We start from the raw sequence: 21515 nt of genomic DNA, 5'->3' as shown, positions 1-21515 counted from the left end.
TGTTTCCTTTGTGTAAAATCAACTTTGCGAGGAAAAGTATTGATAAAAGTTTCGGTATATTGCCGAACCTCTGTACGATGAGTTGACCTTCCCCACGCACCGAGTCTTGCAGGTTAAAGTTTAGATATACCTTGCTATTCCCTTCTGTTGGATTAGCAACTGCTTTTCTGACTCCCTCGTATCTCTGTTGGGTATAAATCCAGCTCACTCTCCCCCTTCTGTTTTTGCCCGCACCGTGCCGCCTCTTCTGGCTCCAGTCCTGAACCCAACCCTCAGAGGAGAGGAAAAATAATTAGGAGAGAAAATTGCTGCTGACACTATTTCTGAAAAGCAGGGTATTGTAATGAGAGCAGAGCAGGTATTCATTGTGTCTGAGGGAGTGATAGAAAGCTTTTGGTTTTTTCGGGCTGCCTCAGAGAAGCCCGGGGAGAGTAAGCAGAGCTTTTGCTGAGTCCCTCAATGCATGTGGGAACTGAGCCCTGAGAGGACAAGGCAGAGGTGTCTTCAACAATGGCGGGAGCCAAGGTTACAGCTGAGTAACTAATTCAGACTGCTTTAGACTGATGCACACGCTCATACACACACACTCATCTCCTTTGTCTTGCTCAATATGTCTCCCCCTCTGTCTCTTGCTCTCTCCTTGTTCCCATTATGTGTTCAGAGGGATGCTGTCCGGCCTCTGCTCAGAGTTATCTTCATTAGCCGCGTGGACTTGCTGGAGTGGCTGCTCTGGGAAGTTTCTGTGAGCAAGGCACTCAGAGAAGATGAATAAATGTTTTGTCCCATATAGGCCCGGCCTAAAGCAGAGGCAGGCTGCAAGCAGAGATAGATGAGGTATTATCTGTGATATTTTTCAGCGGGGCCCGAAAAGGCCCAGCAGTGGGCTCGGCAGAGGCAGATGCTGCCGCCTGAATATTAAGCCTGTTAAATGAAATGTCCTCTGTGAAGAAAGCCTTAATGGAAGTTGAAATATGGCACCTTTCACCTGTGTTTGTGCATTACAGAGATGAGCACATGTTCATCTTGGGACTTGACATGTGTATCAGTCTGAAAGCAGGGATAAGAGAGAAGGAGGCAGCTTTGATAGTCTTTCAGGGCTGTGATCCAGGTGCATCTGTGGGATGGTGATTTAGTATTTGAATGCGATTTTGGTTTCAAAATACAATGAGGTAAGGACACAGGCGTAATTGCTTTAAGGAGTCCTTTTGGAACTGCTCAAACACACGGGGCTACTAATGAGTCGAACTTCATTAAACACATAATGCAAACTTGTATGGAGGAGGGGTGTACTGCATCTGACTCTGGAGATGATAAATGATTCTGGGTTAACGGTAACAAGACGAGGTTTAAGCACTATTTATTTGAAAATAATTATCTCTTTTAGCCCAGGTCTTTTTTTACTTTGACAGACCAGTGCACTGCCCACAATATCGCGGACAAACCCCGATCTGTCTGTTGATTTTTGTGAACAAGATATTTGAGCTCCTGTGCTTGAGACAGACTGTCCCCAATGTGGAAGGTGGCATCCACCTTTTTCTGGTTGACAATCATGGCTCTTCACACACCAAGAACAACGCCAGCACCGCTAGTTCTAAAAGCAATGTTTAGATTCTGAGGTCTTCAAACTCAATCCATCCCACTGCTCTGACACTATGCCTTAAGATCCTATCTTTGCCCCAGGATCAGCAGGGTTTTCTTTGCCACTAATAGGGCTATACAAGGACTGGATAGCCCTTAAAATCATGTCCAGCACACCGTGCTCCTGCAACACCGCTCTGAATACACCCGTGGTCTTTTTAGAACCACAAAGCGCATGTGGACTGAACAACCAAACTCACACACCCTCCTCCACAACTCTGCAAGCGTAAAAATCTGATCCAACATTTTATGGCCAAGATAAAAGCCACACTGCTACTCTTAAATGCTTTAACAAGTAAAGCAAAGGTTGCACAATTCATAAACTTTGTCTTGTAAAATTTGTAATCAGTCTTGAATGATCCATTAAATAGCCCTTTAATCTAACAGGTCCCATCTTTAACTTCACTAAAATCTTTAAGTTATCCAGTCGTGATATTCCCACAGTGGATACATACATTTTTGCATTCTGACCTTTAATGTTTCCTTGCAAAAGAAGATAAAAGTAGTGAAAGCTCTATTTGTATTTATTAGCCATCAACACAAAAGAGCAACTCCAGAACTGCTTCCCTTCCGAATAATAAAAAATAAATCTAAAGAAGAGTGTCATCAGGGTGTCGAGGTTAATGCACTTGCCTTCTTATAAAGGATCATAATAATAGCTTAGACCAACTTGGACACAAATTCTGACAGAGACTTGAGTGAGCATCACAAGACAGATTTCACTTTGAAATGTATTCTGGCATTTTAGTATAGCAATATCTTTTATTGTTTTGCTATTCCAATGTGCTCATACATCTGTCACATAAAAATGTATTTCCACATTTTTGAATATGATTAGCCAGTCCTATATTTTTCAGAACGACAGTGTTTACCACTAAACAGAAAGTGAAGGACCCGTCTCTCTTTCTGCAGCAGATGTAAATGTAATCTTTACCTAATGAGAATCTGAGGCTGCCTTTGTAATGTTGCAGGCATCTAATGTAGAAATCTGCAGGGAATATCTCTGAGATCCGACTTAAATGAGAAAATAAATTGATGGTCAAATTGCATGTGGGTCATATCTCCACTTATGGGAACTCAGATCTGCTTTTAGTTGCCTACGTAATGGACACACACAAAAAATGCATTCACAATCAAGTTTGGATTGCTTCATGCAGAGTGTTCTCCAGAAATTTAATTCAAAATTACAAAGTGCATTTTGAAACCTATCTCTGCCTCTGTTTCCTTGCTCCTCGCTTTGTCTTCCTCAGACACAAAGATGATAAACACACCTATTACCCACAATGCATCTGTTTTATTCCACCAGTAAAGCAGGTAAATTAAATCTGTAGCTCTACCTTTTGAGATTCTGGCCAGCAGCCAGATCAGTTCAGCATCTTTCTCTGTTTCCAGGCACTGTGAACAAATTTGCAGGCTTTTAGGGGCTCGCTGTGACTAGACAGCAGTGACACACGCAGTGGCATCAGAGAGAGTAGCTTATGCAACCATGGTGGACAGGAGGAGCAGTGAAATGAAAGCTCCCCCTATTATCTGCAATCTCTTTCTTCAGGAACAGAGATGAAACACTGAACCCTACATAGTTCTTTTTTTTTTTTTTGGCAAGGTGTCTGAGGTAGTTGTTGGTTAAATTTCAACCATGCTTGCAAATAATGAATGAATAATGAAATATGTGGAGGGTTGTAAAAAATATTGAAGGAAAAAAAAAGAGTAAAAATGTGTTAAACTCTTTGTTGATTATTAGAAATTCAACTTTTTTTCAGTATTTTCTGTTTGTGTGCTTTCACCGCTATTTGTGACCTTCAGCATTTCAGGCTCTGTCATCTTTCTCCATCAAACATACCCACACAGTGTGAACTCATGACTTTTTGCAATATGTACATGTTATAAAGAGTGATATAATACATTTTAAACATTTGTCTTCAAAAACTCCTCACTTAAACCAGATGAAAATAAATCAAACAAAAAATTGTTTCTCCATGATAGCTATGGGAAAGACTGCTGACTTGACAGTTGTCCAGCAGACAACCAGTCATCGGCACCTTGCATAAGGAGGATAGACTGGAAAAGGTCATTGCTACAGAAACTGGCTCTTCAGAGTGCTGTATCCAGACATTGATGGAAAACTGAGTGGAGGGAGAACATGTCACCCGTCCATCACAGGGCAATAAGGTGACACACAGGACAAACATGCACACACACACCAACAGACACTCTTGACTAAGGATAATTTGGAGAGACCAATTAACAATCATGTTTTTGGATTGTTGGATGATGTCCAAGAACCTTGAATCCAGATGAGTTTCCTTGCTTTAAATTGGATTATGATAAAAGCATTTTAATTATATTCTGAAATGCAGAGAAGCACCTTTATATATTTATATACAACTTATGGGATTAGTCTCTGTGTGTGCAAAACTATTTATGGTAATAAGCCATAATAAGACCATAGTTTGGATTAGTTTTAGCATTTCCAAACCAGCGTAATTTCACATAGAACATAAGTGTTATGCTATGCCATAGCAGAGAGTATATGTTAAAATTAGGTTTTACAATAACTTCCTGTTGGTGTTTTGTTTGGTTCCAAGTGAAACTGCATTTTACATGATTTATCTCGAAGCATAAACACTTACATTCAAAAGCCTTTAGAGTTTTCAGTACAGCTTTCTCTTTTTGCCTTTAACACTTCCTTTTTTTGAGACGTTGGGTACCAATTGTGATGCAATCGAGTGCCTGATGATCATGGACAATGTTGCATGCTTCATAAAAATGCCAGTCCTTAAGCGCTCTCCGCATCCGTCTCTGTGTTGTGTTAAGCAGCGCTTATTGTCACCGCAGCGATCTCGCCGCGTATCCACATCGCTGTCAGAGTCATGTTACTTCTTTGAAAGCCATCAGGATTTGTCTTTGTCAGCTGCCTGTCCCTCAGTCCATTAAAGTTGATTGATAGAAGGAGAAAATGTTCCGCCCAGCTGTTGTCGTTGACTCATCCCAAGGAAGTTGAAAGGAACTCTAAAGTGGACCATCCCTCATCAAAAAGGGCCTTTGTCTGTGTTCATAATGTGAAGCAAAATACATGTCTGGGGAATTTTTCAGTTTTCTTTTCCGGGTAATACCATGAAGGATTATTGTGTTACAGATGAAGATACTGATTAGAGTAAAATGTTTTTTTTTTTGTTTTTTTTTTTCCCTGAGCAATGCTGCAGACATTCTCAGACCCTTACTGGCGTTGGTTGGAGGAAATCGGGGATATATGATTCCACCTGCGGTCAAATCCAAATAAAAACCAGGCAAAAAATAAAAATAAAAAATCTGTCCAAGTTTTCTTCTTCCTCTTCCTTCCTCCCTCTGTTATCTTCTAATAGCTCTTGAGGATTTCTACAGGACAACTTGAGGAGGATTTTATGATATTTCAGTGTGATTGATAACATGCTGTTGGAGGGATGTCAGGCTTTCAGAGACAGATAATGTGGATTTCTATCTCTCTGCCTTCTTGCGTAAGATGTGCCATCAATCAAGTGTATCGTGTCCTTAACCTGATAAAATTAAAACCTTTAAGGGGGGTGTGAGGCCTGGGGTCTCCAAAGAACTAGGGCACACATCAACACAGACCACGACAGATCCACAACATAGATCCAAATCATGCAAGGCTCACAGCAAGGATCAAAGGAGAAAATAAAATTAATGATCCGATTCTATATTGCTGTTGACAGAGGAGAGAGATTACAGGAAGAACGGTCTCATTTTCACCCTGCGCTAGGGGGTTATTAGATCTTGGCCCATCTAATTTCATTTCGAAGGTTGTCAATATTTCCCAGCAACAGGCACAGCTCACCACAGCAGAGCTAGAATCCCTACAGGAAAGAAAGCCTGATCATTTTAACATATACAGATACAGTTACTAGACTCAGCCTTGAAATGTTCAGCACGCAGTTAGATTTTTGTTTTCAAATGATAACGCACTCAAAACTATTTATCCCAGCGTGTCTGAGATATGTGGATCTGCATGCTCTTGCATTTTTCTCCTCAGGTAGGCCTTACCTTATTTTTTTGTGTGTGTGTTTCAGTTGACGGCTGCATACACAAAGCGGCAGGGTGCTGTCTGTATGATGAGTGTCACTCACTAAATGGCTGTGAAACCGGCAAAGCCAAGATCACCTGCGGTTATGATCTCCCTGCAAGATGTGAGTATCAGTAATTATTTCCCTCTTTTTTTTGTGTGATTGCTCTGTAATGTGTGTGGTTGGTGCCTTGCGGAAATGTTCTCTAATCAAATCTTCTACCTCTGGGGGCTTCATCACCTAACGATGGGAGAACAATAGCTTTTATTGGTAAACAGTGGAATATTAGACTGTTCAGCACGGCTCGCCTAAAAGCCTTAATATGAAAATGTTTGAAGTGAAGAACCTGCTTCTTAATTGCTTATGTGATCATTTTTACACCTTTTTATCTTTTCAATAAAATGAAGTTCAAGCCTGCTAACTTTCATGTTCAGGTTCATTGCTCACAATAATGGTAAAGAAAGACAATAGAGGCAACTGAGCACAACCAGAAAATGCCAGAAAGTTATTTGCAGAACTAAACTCAGGCATGGATATGCAACCCATTGAACACACAGCTAGAAAGTAGTCATTTCAGACAGCTTACAGCTGGGTGAAGTTGAAGACAGAGTGGGGAGAGCATCTATGAAAATGTATGTAGTATATTTTTCCCTATTCTTTCGAGACATCACTGACATGTCCTCTATGCTTTACACAGCCACAATCCTGCACTGCGTGACTATCACTGGCACATGCCCATATGAATATTAATATTAATGTTGATATGTCATGCATCCCGACTCATATAGCATGATGTTTGAGACTAGTAAATGTCTTCTAACGGATGCCACTCAGTTCTCCATGAAAGGGAATTTTAAATAATTTAAGTTTTCATTCCTTTGGCTCAGACACTAAGAAAAAAACTGACTCCCCTTAGCTAAATATTTTGGCTACACAGGCTGGTGAAGAGTTTGAAGAGTGTTATAATGATTCAGTGTAGCTGATACCATGAGATGCTTTTTACTATTAGTGGGTGCAAAAAAGTGTTGGAATCGTTGTATTTTCTTACCTTCTGATCTCAAACATGCGGCCTCTTCAGTGGATGCCCAAGAGCTGTGATGGTCTCAGCTCTGGTGGTTGAATTGCTTTTGTTCTAGCTCCTTAGCCTTTAGTTGTTCCTCTTTTTAGGAAGGCAAAATTGCAGTTGTTTCATATTGTTTACTTTCCTTCATAGCAGGATCATTGTGTACTCAGCACAGTGTTTTTCTATGTTGCCAGTGAGTGCCCACACATCGATTTAACCAATTCTCAGTAGAAAAGTCTTTCTTTGTCAGGAAATCAGTTTTCTGTTTACACCTGGGAGTCATTCTGTGCTGTTCCAAATGGCGTAAATGGCAGAGCATTTCCGTTTCAGTGAGGCTTTTTATGTCATAAGATTCTGTTTGAAAGTTATTAATCTGCTTTGAATAAGCAACAAAAAGGCTGATTTTGATTTGTAAAGATTTTTCAGTTATCTGATCCTAAAATCTGACACATAACCTTTATTTTTATTATTATTTTTTTTTTAAGTTCCACTTATTGAAATCATACTATCCTGGAGCCTGACTTGGGAACTTTGTTGTCTTTCTTGTGAAACACAAAAACTCAATCTTTAAAAAGGTTTTGAATGCTAAACCCTCTACCCACGGTAGGCACTTCAGCTGTGTGATGCCTAATACCACTTTCAGATTAAGTTGACCCCAGCCATTCGTAAATATTATTTTTGTGTTAATTCCTGAGCACAAACGTATCTGTATTTTTGAAGAAATTTTGGAAATATACTGGCATTGCTAACTGTTTTTATTGCTTCTGTGAAGTTTGAAGCTATTTTTGTCAAGTTCAGGGGGGGAAAAAACAGTTTTATTGCATGTGAATATATGTATATATATATATATATATATAGATTTCATTATTTGCAATAACTAATTTAATCCAAATTAAGTTGGTAATTTGAGGATAATTAATGTAATTGGTGCTTGTTATGGTAGACTGAAGTTCTGTCAATGTACAAAGATGAGGCATGCCCTGTTAGCTACTCAATTTGATTGATTTTTCATACCTGATTTAGTCTGTAAACGGATAAAAAATACCACAACAGAAATTCAGCTGTATTTTTGTTAATTTTTCCAAAGTCTCTCGAACTCGTTTGTTTCTCGTGTCATCCTAGAATTAAACAGATTTTGCCTTTTCTCTTGGCAACTGTCCTTCATTATATCACATTTTAAACTTTGTCATAGGCTTATTTCTTTTACGAGAAGTGTCACTGGGTGTAATTCGGTCGAGACAAACGTCCCAGCAGTCCTAACCTAACCCTGAAGGATTTCTGAGAGACAGCCAAGAGAAGATATTGAGGCTCAGATGAAATTAGGTTGTGTTAATATGCTATGTCGTAAAGATGTCAAACAAATGGAGCAGATAAACTGTGAGAGGGTGCTATATGGGCAGCCAGTTCAAGTGTGTTCAGCTCTGAAGCTGCTTGCACCGTGACAATTTAATAACCTCCTGTGTCACATGGTAGCAATCACTGGCTGTTGTTGTTGTAATTATCTCCAAACAGAACAGCTCCTCTCTCCAGGTTACCTTGTTGGAAGTTGTATTTAAAGTGATCTTATTTAGTGTCTTTACTCTGAAGGAGAGATCGTCTTCTATCTCAGATCACCGCCAGCATCAGCAGCGTTGTCACTCTTCTGTTCTTGGAAACTGTCAAACACTTCGCTTTGCTTTGTAAACACTCCAGTTCTTATGATCTACCCACTGATTTCTTTTTTTTTTTTTCCCCCGAATAATTAAATTCTCTTTTTGACATTTTTGTTCCACCTACGTGCACAATGTAAAATTGTCTTGAGTGGAAACAACTATCTGTTGAGTGCATGAAAGCTGAAATAATAGACTGTCCACCCCCTCACCACTGGAATGAGTAAATAAACAAGAAAACGCTTACCAAATTTCTAAACCTGCTTAGATTATCGGAAGTCACTTTCAGGCTTAATAAGAATAGAAAAAAATCCACTGAACCTTTGCACTTTAATAATAGTATATTATTTGCTAACTGTTGTGAAATAAAGATCATTATAAAACAAGCTTTTTAAGAAAATGGATTCCGACAATCCAGCAAATGAGAAAAGAGCTGATATCATACTGTACCTATTAATGCCTTTGAGGTATTTTATACAAAGGACATCCTTTTAGTTTGTATTGTAAAAAAGAAAAAAATCAGAAGAGAGTTGAATGAGCAAAGTTCTGTTTTTATATTCAAATGAAAGTGAGCAATTATAGTGCTGTGAAAAAGTATTTGGCCACTTACAGATTTTTTCTGCTTTTCCTTTTTCTCACTTTTAACTGTTTCAGATCATCAAACATTTTGTTTGAGGAAAGCTAGCTTGAGAAAATACAAAGAATGAAGACGACTTAATTTAATAAAGAAAACTCTCCAAACCAACATGAACCCATGTGAAACAAACTATCCGACGTCTTTGTTTAATCAGGAATTATCTGTCATTGAATTTTTTTTTTTTAGAAAGGCAGATTTGAATTTCACTACTTGAACCAATGCCTGTGGAATCAAGAAGTCCCTTAAATGGAACATGTTTGACAACATGAAGCAGACTAAATCTTGCAGAAACTAAACTAAAACAAACAAACAAACAAAAAACTTGTAAGTATGGAAAAGGAAAAGGCTTAAACTGAAAGTGAGAACCACTATCCACAAACAGGAGCTCATTCAACAGGGGTGAAGCTTTTCAGAGACAGCCGACCCTCCAAAATAACTCTAAAAGTGCACCAAAGCCTCCTTTAGGAGGTTACAAAATGCATTTTTGCCGTGAATATTGAAATTCTCCATCTTCTTGTAGCCTTTTTCTGTGCTGTAATTTGAAAACGTCTCTTGTATTTAATTGAACGATGGTTGTGCCGGTCCAGTTTACTTTTATTAAAAATTAGAAATTCCAATTTCACTCCTGCAGATTAAACGACTGATAAATGTTTTCCTGCATCCTCAAAAGCAAGCTTCTGTTCACACCGAGCATAGTCGCTGACCTCAAATCAGACTTGTCCTTGTTTTGAGGTTTGACATGCTGAGACAGTGGAAAATGACCTGGTGACCCAGCCCATCTTTTCTGCCTTCACCCCACCCACCCCACCTCTAAAGACAAGAAAATTACTCTCCATTACATCTCACTAAAGCAGTTTAGGCTGTGAAATCCCAGCAACAAAACGAGCCTTTCCTTTAAGCGGGCTTACACACATGTGCAGCGTATTATTTTAGAGCCGGCCCTGGACTATTAATCAATGACAGTAATTACTCTCCTACCATAGCAAAAAGACTTCAAAAAACAATGTCTGCTATATCAATCTGGGAAAGAGTTTGACTATTTGTCTTGTTGTTAGATGGTTAGTCATCTGTTAGTGGTCAAGTGTAGCAATTGGAGTCACTTATGTGGATGTGCACATTATTGCTTCATTATTCCTTCATTATTGACGCTGTGGTTTGCTTCTAAAAAAAATCACTAAATGAAATATTCATATGGCTTCTGTCTTCAACGCTGTTTTCATTGATACATTTTGAAAACTGTGAGGCTGACTCCTAATTATACATTGACATCACTGGAATATGTATGTGATGTTTTTAGTAAGAAATGATTTATTCTGCATTTTATGTGTAGCATTATGTATTTTGCGTTTATTTACGTTGGTTGGATATATAACCAATCGAATGGGATCATCCTGATGCATTGATGCGTCTGTGGAAGGCAACTTGGAAGAGAAACTATTTTTGGGGGGGGGGAAAAATTCCTATAACTTTATCTTTTAATTTTCCCATGTTTTTTCCCCCTTTTTTTAACCAATATTGTCACTATTTTGAGTGAATCTTCAAAATCTAAACCAACATTTTGGAAAACCTTAAACTTATGTTCTTTTTGCACTTTCAAGGTTAATGGATCTTAAAATCGGCAATGTCTGTGTCTGAATGGGTGTCGGCTTGTCAGGCAGATTCTTTTCAAATTTTCGTCTGCTCTCTTTCTGGCTATTGGTAAGATGAAGCCGCTCTAATCCTGCTAAATTTGCATTCAGTCCCACAGGGCCCCTCTGATCCCAAATCTAATGGAGTCTTTTGACCAAAGCCTGATCGTAATGTCTTCATCAATCCCAAAAAACTGCAAAAGCCTCATATCAGTATTTTTTCACTTTATTACCTTCTGCAATTAGCTAAATAAAAACATACCTTTAGGGAATTATCACTTTCTTTGATTCCAACCACAACTTTGACATGATTTTCTTGTTTTTTTACATTTCCTTCACCTTTGGATTAATAAAATAAAATATAACATGTATGTGTGAATGTGTTTTGGGTTAATAAAGTGTACCCATCTAGTGGAGATGGAAAATTGTGTTCCTGTTGAGTAGTGGTACCATTTCCTCCTGAATGGTACTTGACAGTATGCACCACTGAGTGGTGAATATTTGGTTGAACTTGATAAATGCTGCTGGATCTTGAACTTGGTATGACTCAGCTGTGACTCAGAGGAAAGAAAACTCATCCTCTGACTGAACTGGGTGCAGATAGGTTTACTGGAACATGGATGTATATTAACTTGCAACTATGTCTAAATAAGAGACACTGAAATGTTCTCTGAAAAGTAAGATGTGCTGCATCAGTTAGAAACTTACTATGGGCATGGAAATACTCTATTAATTTTAGAATCTTATTTATTTTGCTGTCATGAGATAATTATCTAAATGTATTCAATTATCTTTAAGAACAAAAAGTGTTTTATCTTTCATTCAGTGTCAAAACTATTATATATGCACAGGCTCTATTGCATGTACTTGCATATTTCTTGCTATTGTTAAGTGAATGTTCCTCTTCCAATTCTGTCAAGAAGATGATATAAATATCCTTTCCAAAAGTTTGAAATTGGCTAAAGAAGGGTCTGTCTTATATTGGTGCGTATTGCAAAGGAAACTTTTACTAACTATCAGCAGTGGTTTGAGCTTATACGTTTAATTTCGAACCCTTACGGCTTAAAGAAAGTCTACAAATGTTTCAAACTTGTGGTATCAGTTCCTCTTAAGAGTAAATTAATGTTTTATGATGCCTAATCATTTCGACGTATAAATTACCAAAAGCTCTAAATTAATTAAACTAATGACTACAAGCCTTTTATGCAAACTTCTGAATGCAGCTCTAATGACCATTTTACTAACTCCTTGAAATTACTCATAATATTGTGTGATATGAAGGGAAATGAAACAAAAGGTTAAATACTGACTCCATCTCCCGTTTTTTAATGAAAATTCAATAAAACTCTAAAAAGGAAACGTCAGCATTTCTTGAGTTTTTTTTTTTTTTCCATTCAGTTTTATTGTTTAAATGTGTGACACATCTGAGCAGGAGCTGTGGGGACTAAACTCAATTTAGAAAAAGCCTGAATTATATCATTAATATGCCGGTCCACAGGTCCACACTAACGGCGTTTAGCAAAGACCTTGTGGGTTAATCTGCACTCTCACATTTAAGCCCAAGCTGTCACAGTAGACCTATGGTGTATTTAGGGTTCAAGATAAAGGCCTGCGTGAGAAACTTAATGCTCCAAGTTGGATCTGGGCCGTTTAACTCCCCATATTTGATCCAAAGTATTTCACCCAGTTTTGTTTTCCTCCCTTGGGCAACTTGAGATTGGCAGTTCAAAACGTTTGTGGTGTTTATTGTTTCGCCTCTCCCCCTCCCCCCTCCCCCACCCACCATCACCCACAACTCATTATTCTCTGAGCTCAAAGTATATGCTTTAAATAATGAATCATATTTTTTATATGAAACAGAGAGGCCAGGATTTTGTTTTATCAAGTTGCTGTCATTAACGTTGGCCTCTTTCCATTTCAGTCTTTGTTAATTATTTGTGAACATTAAACTAATAATAGGTTTGTGGATGAAACAATAATGGATCTAGTGTTTTATTCTAGTTTCCTTTAAACTCTTCTGGGAAAAGAAGTTCATTGGGATTCATGTGGAGCTATTCTTCTCTCTGACTTGTGCAAGCTGTAAGGTTTTAGATTTAAGCCGTTGGTGTATTGTACCTCCCATCCTCCACCCCCTCTCTCCCATTCTGATACTTTGAAGACAAAATCTTATCCTTGCAGCATTGAAAAGCTGGGAGATGTTTGATTGCCTTATCTAAAACAACTGCTAACTGTTTTTAGCACACTCAGCTGGCACTTTCTCTCTACAATAACTTATTTTCTCTTCTTTGTACTCAAGCTTGCTAGAACAATACACAGCTCCTCCATTTTTTTTTTTTCTTGCTACTCAAGTAGAAGCCTTGTGTTCTTGGGAAGTCGTTGCACGATAAATGTTATGTTTCCTGTGGTAATTCGCAGCAGGGCAGTACGTATGGTCTGTGTTTTTAAGACACCTACAAACTAAAGGTAATGGGTAAACCACGTCCAGGTAAATGGAAGATGGAACATCATTCATTCACACCTTGGGAACCTTGTTTACGCCTTTAACAACCAACAGCTTGAAGAAAATCGCCGTAATCTGCTTATAGTCTGCTGTAAGAAAATAGTGCTTTGAGACTCCAATTACCATCTACCAGCAAAGACTAGTCAACTGTACTAGTCAATTAAAATAAAAATAAATAGAATAGGGTGGTATAATAAAGTTTTTGAGTTATAATACTGAAGTAGTTTTGAGTAAATATTATATTTTTTATTATTTCTAGTAAAGATGCACCATAATAATATTGATTTTTAGGTTTATAACTCAGCATTGAAATTATTTGCATGAATAAATGTTTAGAGAAAAACAAAAAACAAAATGAGAAATCCAACACCCTTTTCCCACTTTAACAACCCCTAATTTAAAATAACTACTTGTGTTCCACTGAATCATTTTAAACGTATGTATTTGACTCAAAAAGTGTAATCTACTAGGAGTAGGTCACTTTATTATTTATAATACTGTCAGTTGCCTCAAATAGAGATCAATACCAAAATAAATGGTAAAGGGGTGAAATTATAAACATTCTGAAAACAGAACTAAATTAGATATGTGAGATTTCATAGCACTAATGATATTACTGGTTAGAATTCTGTAAAATACTCTATTAAAAAAGGAAAATCAACTGGCATGCAATGGCACAGCTACAAACTGGTTGGCTTGTTTTTTTTTTTGGAGTCCAAACTGGAGGTAGTAAAAGGCAGGTCCAGATTTTTAGAAATCTGGACCTGCCCAATCGGTGTGCATGAATAGCCGAAACAGCTTGGCCAGAAGCCACAATAAACACCCAGTTAAAGCATGGTGTCAAAAACAAAGTAGTCATGGAAAAAGACAAGCAGGGGAAAAACAATCCTTATTTTTAAGAAATCTTGGAAGATTTGCTGGTTCCTCTCATGAATAGTTTATCTTGCATGCACAAGGACACAAAATCTGCACAAATAGCCTTCTCCTGTTTGACGATGTTTCTACAAAGTGTTGACAAGTCTTCATATTAAAAACATAAATTTTAGGCCATACAGATTTTAAAGTTTTAGAAATTCTCCTGTCTCACAACCATTTTAAATTATCTATTGAATCTTCCATTGACCTTTTCAGAAATGCTCTTGCAGCCTTTATTTGTGGAGTTTGGTGTAGTCAAGGGTGAAGAACTTGGATGATGATGTACATTTACAAAATTACATGATGCAAAGCAGCACACAGAGACTGTGGAAGCAAATTTAAAGCCAAACCTTTATCCAGACTTTTATGCAATACAACTGAAAGTTTTCTCCTTTTAAAACTGGGGACTTAAAATGTGTTAAATCTGAACTATCAAATTCTTAGTTATGAATAACTATTTATTTTAATGGTAGAGTTAATAATCTGAGCTTTCATCAGCAAGCTGAAACCGAATGAACTGCTATGACTCTTACTGTAAATTGTGTTTGAAGGTAAACCAACTTTAACCTACAGATGTAAGGATGAATGTAAATGCTAACAGCTGAAAATACCAACCGAAGTGGAGTTTAAGTTTCTTTGTAAGTTACATTATAAGCATGTGTTTCATGATTCACACCTTAAATTAAAACCATAAGCCTCACAAGGTTTTAAAGTCTAAAATTTAATTCACAGACACTTACTGAACCCCTGTGGCTGGCTTTAAATTGCATCAATGAGGCTCTAGGGGTAAATGTTCTTTATGGTTGGCCCAAAAATAGAGAGATTATGGGTGGTGTGCATATGCAAATCAAGTATGTGGAGACCATGATTTGTAATCATGCTTTATTTCATCAGATATTTCTGGCTTAAGTAATTTTTTGGAGCAGGGGCCTGTGTAACTCTCCATTTAATTCTTGAACTAAATAGGCAAGAACCTTGTAGTTCACTTATATTTTTCCTCACAAAAAGGTGATGTTGTTGCAAGTAGAATTTATAGGGTCATAGTTAGATAAAACACCTTTGGGACTCATTCCCCAATTCAGTTCACATGCTTCTTTATCAGCTGCTCGCATTCAGGACGAAATGGGAATCTCTGGTGTTTACTGTAACTGCACCTGTGCTAATAATACTAATCATCTGCTCGTGATAAATTTTCCTCCCTGATAGTGCTTGAGGAATCTTTCCCATGCCCTAGTTAATCTAAGAGACCAGGCCGTCTGTTCTCTCTCCACTCAGCAAACGCAGATAAATCACAGCAAAGTACCCACTATTAGAAGGTGACATACTGCACATTCTGATTAAATTGCACACAAGAACAAAATCAGTCTGTTGCTCTTGTTTAAGGTGCCCTCCACCCTTTAAACACAGCATGGCTGACGTTTTTATAGGTCTATCAAAGAGCTCGTAATTTGTTTATTTGGGTTGAACTTTACTAGGAAAAACAAAATTAGTTTTGTTCAGCAGCAAAGTTGCTGACATGTCATCTCAGTTTCATAGGGTCATTTGAACGTCTTAAGAAATCTTTTCTCATCTAACCATATAACCATAAAAAAGATTAAAAAAAAAAAAAGTTGTTCAACATCAGTACCTGCAGGTGGACCCAAGTAAATTAGAGAAGTTTGCTATAGTAATTCAATGCAAAACCTTAGCACATATATTGTATGGATCCATAGCAACAGTGGTTTTGGCAACATTTGCTTTGTACTTCATGCGTTGGTGCGGTTTGGTGCACTATTTTGTCCTTTTCCGTTGTAAAATCTGCTCATATAACTGACCCGCACCACAACATCTCTGGGCCCTCTTAAGTTGTGAAATGAGGCTAATCAGGGGGGTTTGAAGCAAAGGTCATTGAGGTTTGGGTATTTGTGGGAGGGGGGATGCAGCTGGAGTTAAAAGCTGCTGTTAAAGCAACCTGGGCTTCCTTAACACATCAGCAGACCTGCAGGCTGGCCGCTCCCATGTCACACCAGATTGATGTAATTATTCATGCAAACGGTACCAATCAGAACGTTTATATGCGGTTATGGACATAGTTCTCAGTAGAGTTTGTTGTTTTTTTTATCATTTTGCTATTGATCTTGGTTAATATTTAGAGAACTTTTTGTGAATCTATATGTTTCACTTACCCGATTTACGATTTGAGATTCACATAAAGTCATTGTTTTTAGCCTTATTGTGTTACAAATGAAAAGACTAAAACTGCCATAGATTTAAAACCATGGGATCATATCCAGACACTGTGCTGCTGTTACTAGATGTGTTTTTCCTCTCATTTTGAATTCATTGCCTAAGTGAAATAAATCCCTCGTTGTAGTTAAAATAAATGAGCCTGGGCTGCTACTGCAGTTACAACCACATACGTTGTACAACGTCAACATGTTCTCCACTGCTCACCGTTAGCACCCACATCATAAATGTCACCACGTCTCTTCATGCCCATTCCATTCACCAGACAGGAGCCACTGCAGACTTTCTTAGACTCTGTCTGGATTCTGTGCTTTCTTCACCCACTCTGTCATTTATTGTGGTGTGAAGTTGTTTGAAGCCTTCATTTCTAGAGATTTGTTTTTATGCAAGTTTGGCTAAAGTGACGCATAATCTCTACTGTTAAAGTGCCTACAGAAGAAGATTGCTGGAGAGGAAGGGTTTTCTTACTTGAGAAAAATTATATTTCATTTAGGATCACTTAGAAACCTGAAACATCTGAGATAAACCCAGAAAGGCAGTAGGTGGTTTTTTGTATGTCTGGGCAAGTACAATAAAAACATCCTTATGTTACTCACATTTTATTCATAGTGTATATTTAACAAGGTTTCACTTGAAAACTGTATTTAGTTAAAAATATGTCATAAATATTCATTATTGAGCTAACTGTGTGGCGCAAGAAAATGTTAAAATTGGGTTACCAAGGAGTAGGAGGCCTGAAATCAAGGAGTCAAAAGTTGAACAATGTCCGCTTTAGTCGATATATATATATATATATATATATATATATATATATATATATATATATATATATATATATATACATATTTTTTTTTTTTTTTTTTTGCAAGATGAAAAAAAATGTGTTAAGCTATTAAAGTGACTTAATTTTATTGAAAATGTAATCTTTAAATTGCAGTAATTAAAGAAGTTTTTAAAATGTCTTGAATGTAACTTATGGAAACCAATTGTTTTGGTTATCCTGATATTAATATTTCAAGAGAGTCAACTGGACAATTAAAGCATCCAGACCAAATTTTTAAAAAAGTAGAGGAAGGTAGAGGAATATTTTCAAGAAATGATAGATAATCAAATTAGAATATGTGATATTTTAACATTTTTTTTATGTGTGCCCTTGTCCATAATTCAAGAAAGTCCATAACTGCAATGCAAAATAAACAGTTTTTAAATGTTTTAAATACCTGGTTATAAAATATTTTGTTTATCGTAATTTTGACTGAACTTTATATTTGCTAAGAATGTTTCCCATGTAGTCATGGCTTGTGAGACTGAAAGGCTTGCTTTTTTGAGTTAAAACTAAATGAATTAAACTGATGAAAGCACAAATGTTTTAAAGAGGAGCTCAAGTTTTTTACAGAATTATTTTACCTCTTTTAACATGAAATCACTGTCGGACATCAATGGGGAACTCATCTGCTTCTTAGCATTGTTTATCAGAGAAAACCTGTCTCCATTTCTCTCCACATTGATCATTTTGCTCTGCGTTTCCCTTGGCTGCAGTAACAAGAAACAGAACAAACCTAATTTTAACTGCTCATCTCTAAACGCCCAAATATCCTTCAGTCCTTCTCAGATATTTGTGCTTCCTTTGTTGGCCGGCCTGTCAGTCTTCCAGGCCTCTTGAGGACTGCAGTAATTTGGTAATTTTGCCTAAATGGTGATACTGTAATTATGTGGCATCAGCTGCCTAGCTGTCAGTGAGACGGCCAATGGTCATTCATCACCAGGAAACTAGAGGGGGGAAGCGAGTTTCCCGACTGATGGGGTAAACACTTGCAGAAAGAAAGCGTGGTGGTCTCTCCCCAAAAACGGCTGAAAATAGAAGGTGAGAGGCCTTTGGAGTAATGGGGTGCAGGAGTATTTACGGCCTGTGTGGTAGGCCGGTCGTTTCATCGAGATAGAGAGGCATCAAGGCGTGCCTGAGCTGCAGAATTGACAGTGATGCATCGGGAAGGGGGGGCTTGTGAAGTGGGTCCGCTGGAAGGTCAGGTTTGAAGTAGAATGTGGCAGCAGCTCTAATGCAGTCCTTGCATCCCATCACACACAGCTCCCATCTGTCCACGAATAAGCCTGGCTTAATGAAAGCTGTCGTTATAAAGGGCTCATCACCCAGTGGTGGCACATTAACACACAGAGAGAATCCTCACTACTGAAGTGCTGCGCCTGCCAAAGTCTGTCTTTTTTAATTTCAGTCCAGTGCTGAATATACTTTTGAAAATAAAATACCAGCACTACGCCCACTTAGACTGCAGATTTTAATAAAAAATAGATATGCCTCTGGGTACGTTAAATAATGGTGTGTTTTGGACTCATCGAAATCCTATTCCTCTCAGGTAGGTTATGTCATTTCATGGACATCAGAAATATATATTGAGGCAAAATTGTATTCTTTTTTTTTTTTTTTTTTTTTTCCCTGCAAGGTAGCTCCCTATAGACAAATTACCTACATGCATGGAAGTAGTGCAGAAATTGGTGTGACTCCTTGGTCAGCAATGCCTGTCCACCAGAACTTTGTTCTGTTTCCTTGGTAACCATCTGGCTGCTAGCTGATGATTGGCGGTCTACGTCAAAATACTAATCTGGGAATTTGCCAGTCAGAATATGTCTTTCTGAATCCTATCATAAAGCTGATTAGTAATCTTTATTCTCACTGAGGCTAAAAAAAACTCACTGCAGCTGTTGGAACCATGTAGAGCAAAGGTGTCCATCTCCTGTCCTCAACCACTGGGCTCCATCTCCCATCATGCATCATTCCATGCATCCTCACTTGGTCAGCTGCCTCCTTCCTCAGCTCTTGGTCACACAGTTTCTTGTCCATAACAGGCTTTACATTATTGAAGTCCACCATTTTCTCCATCAAAAACTAAAAAAAGAAAACCCTGACGGAGCCAAAAAATTAGCTCACTCTTCCTGGAGCAAGAGCGGCAGCTGTGAACACGCATAAGTTTTTTTTTTTTTTCTTTCTTTCTTTTTTTGCTTGAAACCAAGTCTAAGCAATTTAATATGTGGAGAAGAAAAAGACAACAATTTTTTTTTTTTTTCAAAAGCCTGAAATTGTACATTTTTGTTGGAGAATGATGAGACGGGTCCTTCCTTCTCGCTGTTGCAATCAATACCACATGCCAGATGGAAATAAAGACTTGTTACTCTAACTTGGCTTCTCAGAATCAGGCCACGAGCAATTCATGCTACAATCAAAACATTTCAAACAAACAAAAATACAATAAAATTTGCCTGTAGAGATGCAAAAAAGAAGAACGTTGTGGTGATTCATCAGAAGCTGACAGGTATCAAAATAGAGAAATGTATTTAGAATATTTGGGCACCAAATAATGTTTCTCCTCATTTCGCAAACTAATTCCTTGCGTAGATCTTTAACGTACTTTTGTTTACTTCTTCCAATATGTTTTTTTGGGGTTTTTTTTATGAAGGATGATTGTCTTGACACAACCACAGGTTTAGGCTTTGTTAAAAACAGGGACACTGCCACTCATTCCTCTGGGGACAATTGTGCACAGGAAATGCCTGTCTCAACTAGTGACAATGTCGTTGTCTCGGGAAGAAAGGCATATTTTTAATCTGATGGCTTTGTTTACCGCTCATTTCAGACTAAGGATAAAAACTAATTAAGAACAGGGAGTAGCAGGCTCCTGTAGTGGCATTTTCAAAGCTAATTATGCATGAATACAGGCTGCCTAAATAGTTGCTCCCTAGTCTTTGATGTTCTTTTCACTAAATTGCTATGGTTACTTCCGCTCATTAGGCTTTTAAGATTGTAAACGTTGACAGGTTTTGTCGTCCCTCTTTAAGCATATGGGGGTTGGAGATTTTGCCACGAGCTCCGCGTTTGTGTGTGTTGCGTATACACTTGGTGGAGTTGCCATTCATTGATTTAAATGCTGTGGATTTAAAGCTGTGCTGCGGTCCTTAAAAGCCATTAACCTTCCCGTAACAGTACATATATGGCTCTCTGTAAACCCTAACGGGGAGCGGAACCGATACGGTGGAGGCGGCGCGTTCCTTCAGGAGAACCACTTTTGAGAAATACGGAAATGAGACTCCATAAAATGGAAAATAAAACTTTTTTTTTTTTTTTTTTTTTTCATTTTAACTTTGTGGTACTGGTGGGGTCTGCTCCTGTGTCTATTGTGGTTTAAGTGCTGTCTCAATCAATATGTTCCCAGGCAATTGGATAACTGTGTGTGGATATTACGCGCAATATGGGAATTCAGCTCTGTAAACCTCAGCAACAAAGCGGCATTTAAAGTATGCTCTCTTCCGATGGAGGCAAAGCATGACTAAATCGAGCAAAATAGTATGGCTGACGATAAACCCTTACCAAAAGTAATATAGATTAAAAATAGGAAAATATATATATTTTTTAACCACAGCTCAACATGTGATTTAACACTTGGAAAAAACACTTTTAGGCATGAGCATGTTACCAGTACATGGTTATATTTAAAAAAAAAAAAAAGAAAACCTCTAAATACCTCGTCAAATTTTCCATCTTATCATTCTTGCCACAAAAACATCTCTTTATTGAAAAGTTAAAAAGTACAGCAATGACCAGAGTTCTCTCTAACTCTATGAACCATAGAAGAATCCCAATTAATTGCTGAACACTGCTAGTCAGCTGCCTGAAAAACATAAATCCGACTGTTTTTGAAGATTCAAAGGTGTAAAAGACATGGCTTGTCATAGCATGGTCACTAAAAAATAAAATGACACTCCTTGTTCATTGTAAAATAATTGTTGAAAATTACAGTAGGTATTCGAGATTTCATCTTTATATGATGATGTAAAGATGAAATCAATAACAAACTATCTGAGCAGAACAGCCTAAATAGTTAACTAGCTCGTGTACATTTCTCTGAGGTTGGTCTCTCTTGTCCGCTAAACCACTGGTACATTCAAATTTATAAAGTATGCATGAGAATTTTACCTACATATGTGGTGTGAGGTGCTACTTTCTTCACTTCTCACATTTTAGATGGTAAGTTTGGACTGGGAGGAAGGTCTTTTCTGCCTGAAATCATTTGCAGGATGTTTCAGGACTCCAGGGTTTTTTTTTTTTTTTTTTTTTTTTTTTTTAAATTTTTTTTTTTTTTTTTTTGGGGGGTTGGGGGGGGGGGTAAAAACCTTTAAAAAAAGAAAACTTT

The 21515-nt window shown here is 37.7% G+C and overlaps 1 protein-coding gene across 1 annotated transcript in view; it reads left to right on the top strand.

Moving 5' to 3' along the window:
* The window catches only part of LOC106950280 (O-acetyl-ADP-ribose deacetylase MACROD2-like), a 262373-nt gene that overhangs the window by 67948 nt on the left and 172910 nt on the right, over positions 1 to 21515 (top strand). The window contains exon 6 of the mRNA XM_015037030.1: positions 5703 to 5819. Within this exon, the coding sequence (XP_014892516.1) occupies positions 5703 to 5819 (117 nt within the window). The remainder of the gene's footprint in view (positions 1 to 5702; positions 5820 to 21515) is intronic.

The sequence above is a fragment of the Poecilia latipinna genome, unplaced genomic scaffold (assembly GCF_001443285.1).
Source record: "Poecilia latipinna isolate Pla-1442-1.1 unplaced genomic scaffold, P_latipinna-1.0 Scaffold389, whole genome shotgun sequence".
NCBI classification, from domain to species: Eukaryota; Metazoa; Chordata; class Actinopteri; order Cyprinodontiformes; family Poeciliidae; genus Poecilia; species Poecilia latipinna.
Note: the sequence above shows the minus strand (reverse complement) of the source record. Positions and strands in the feature narration are given on the sequence as shown.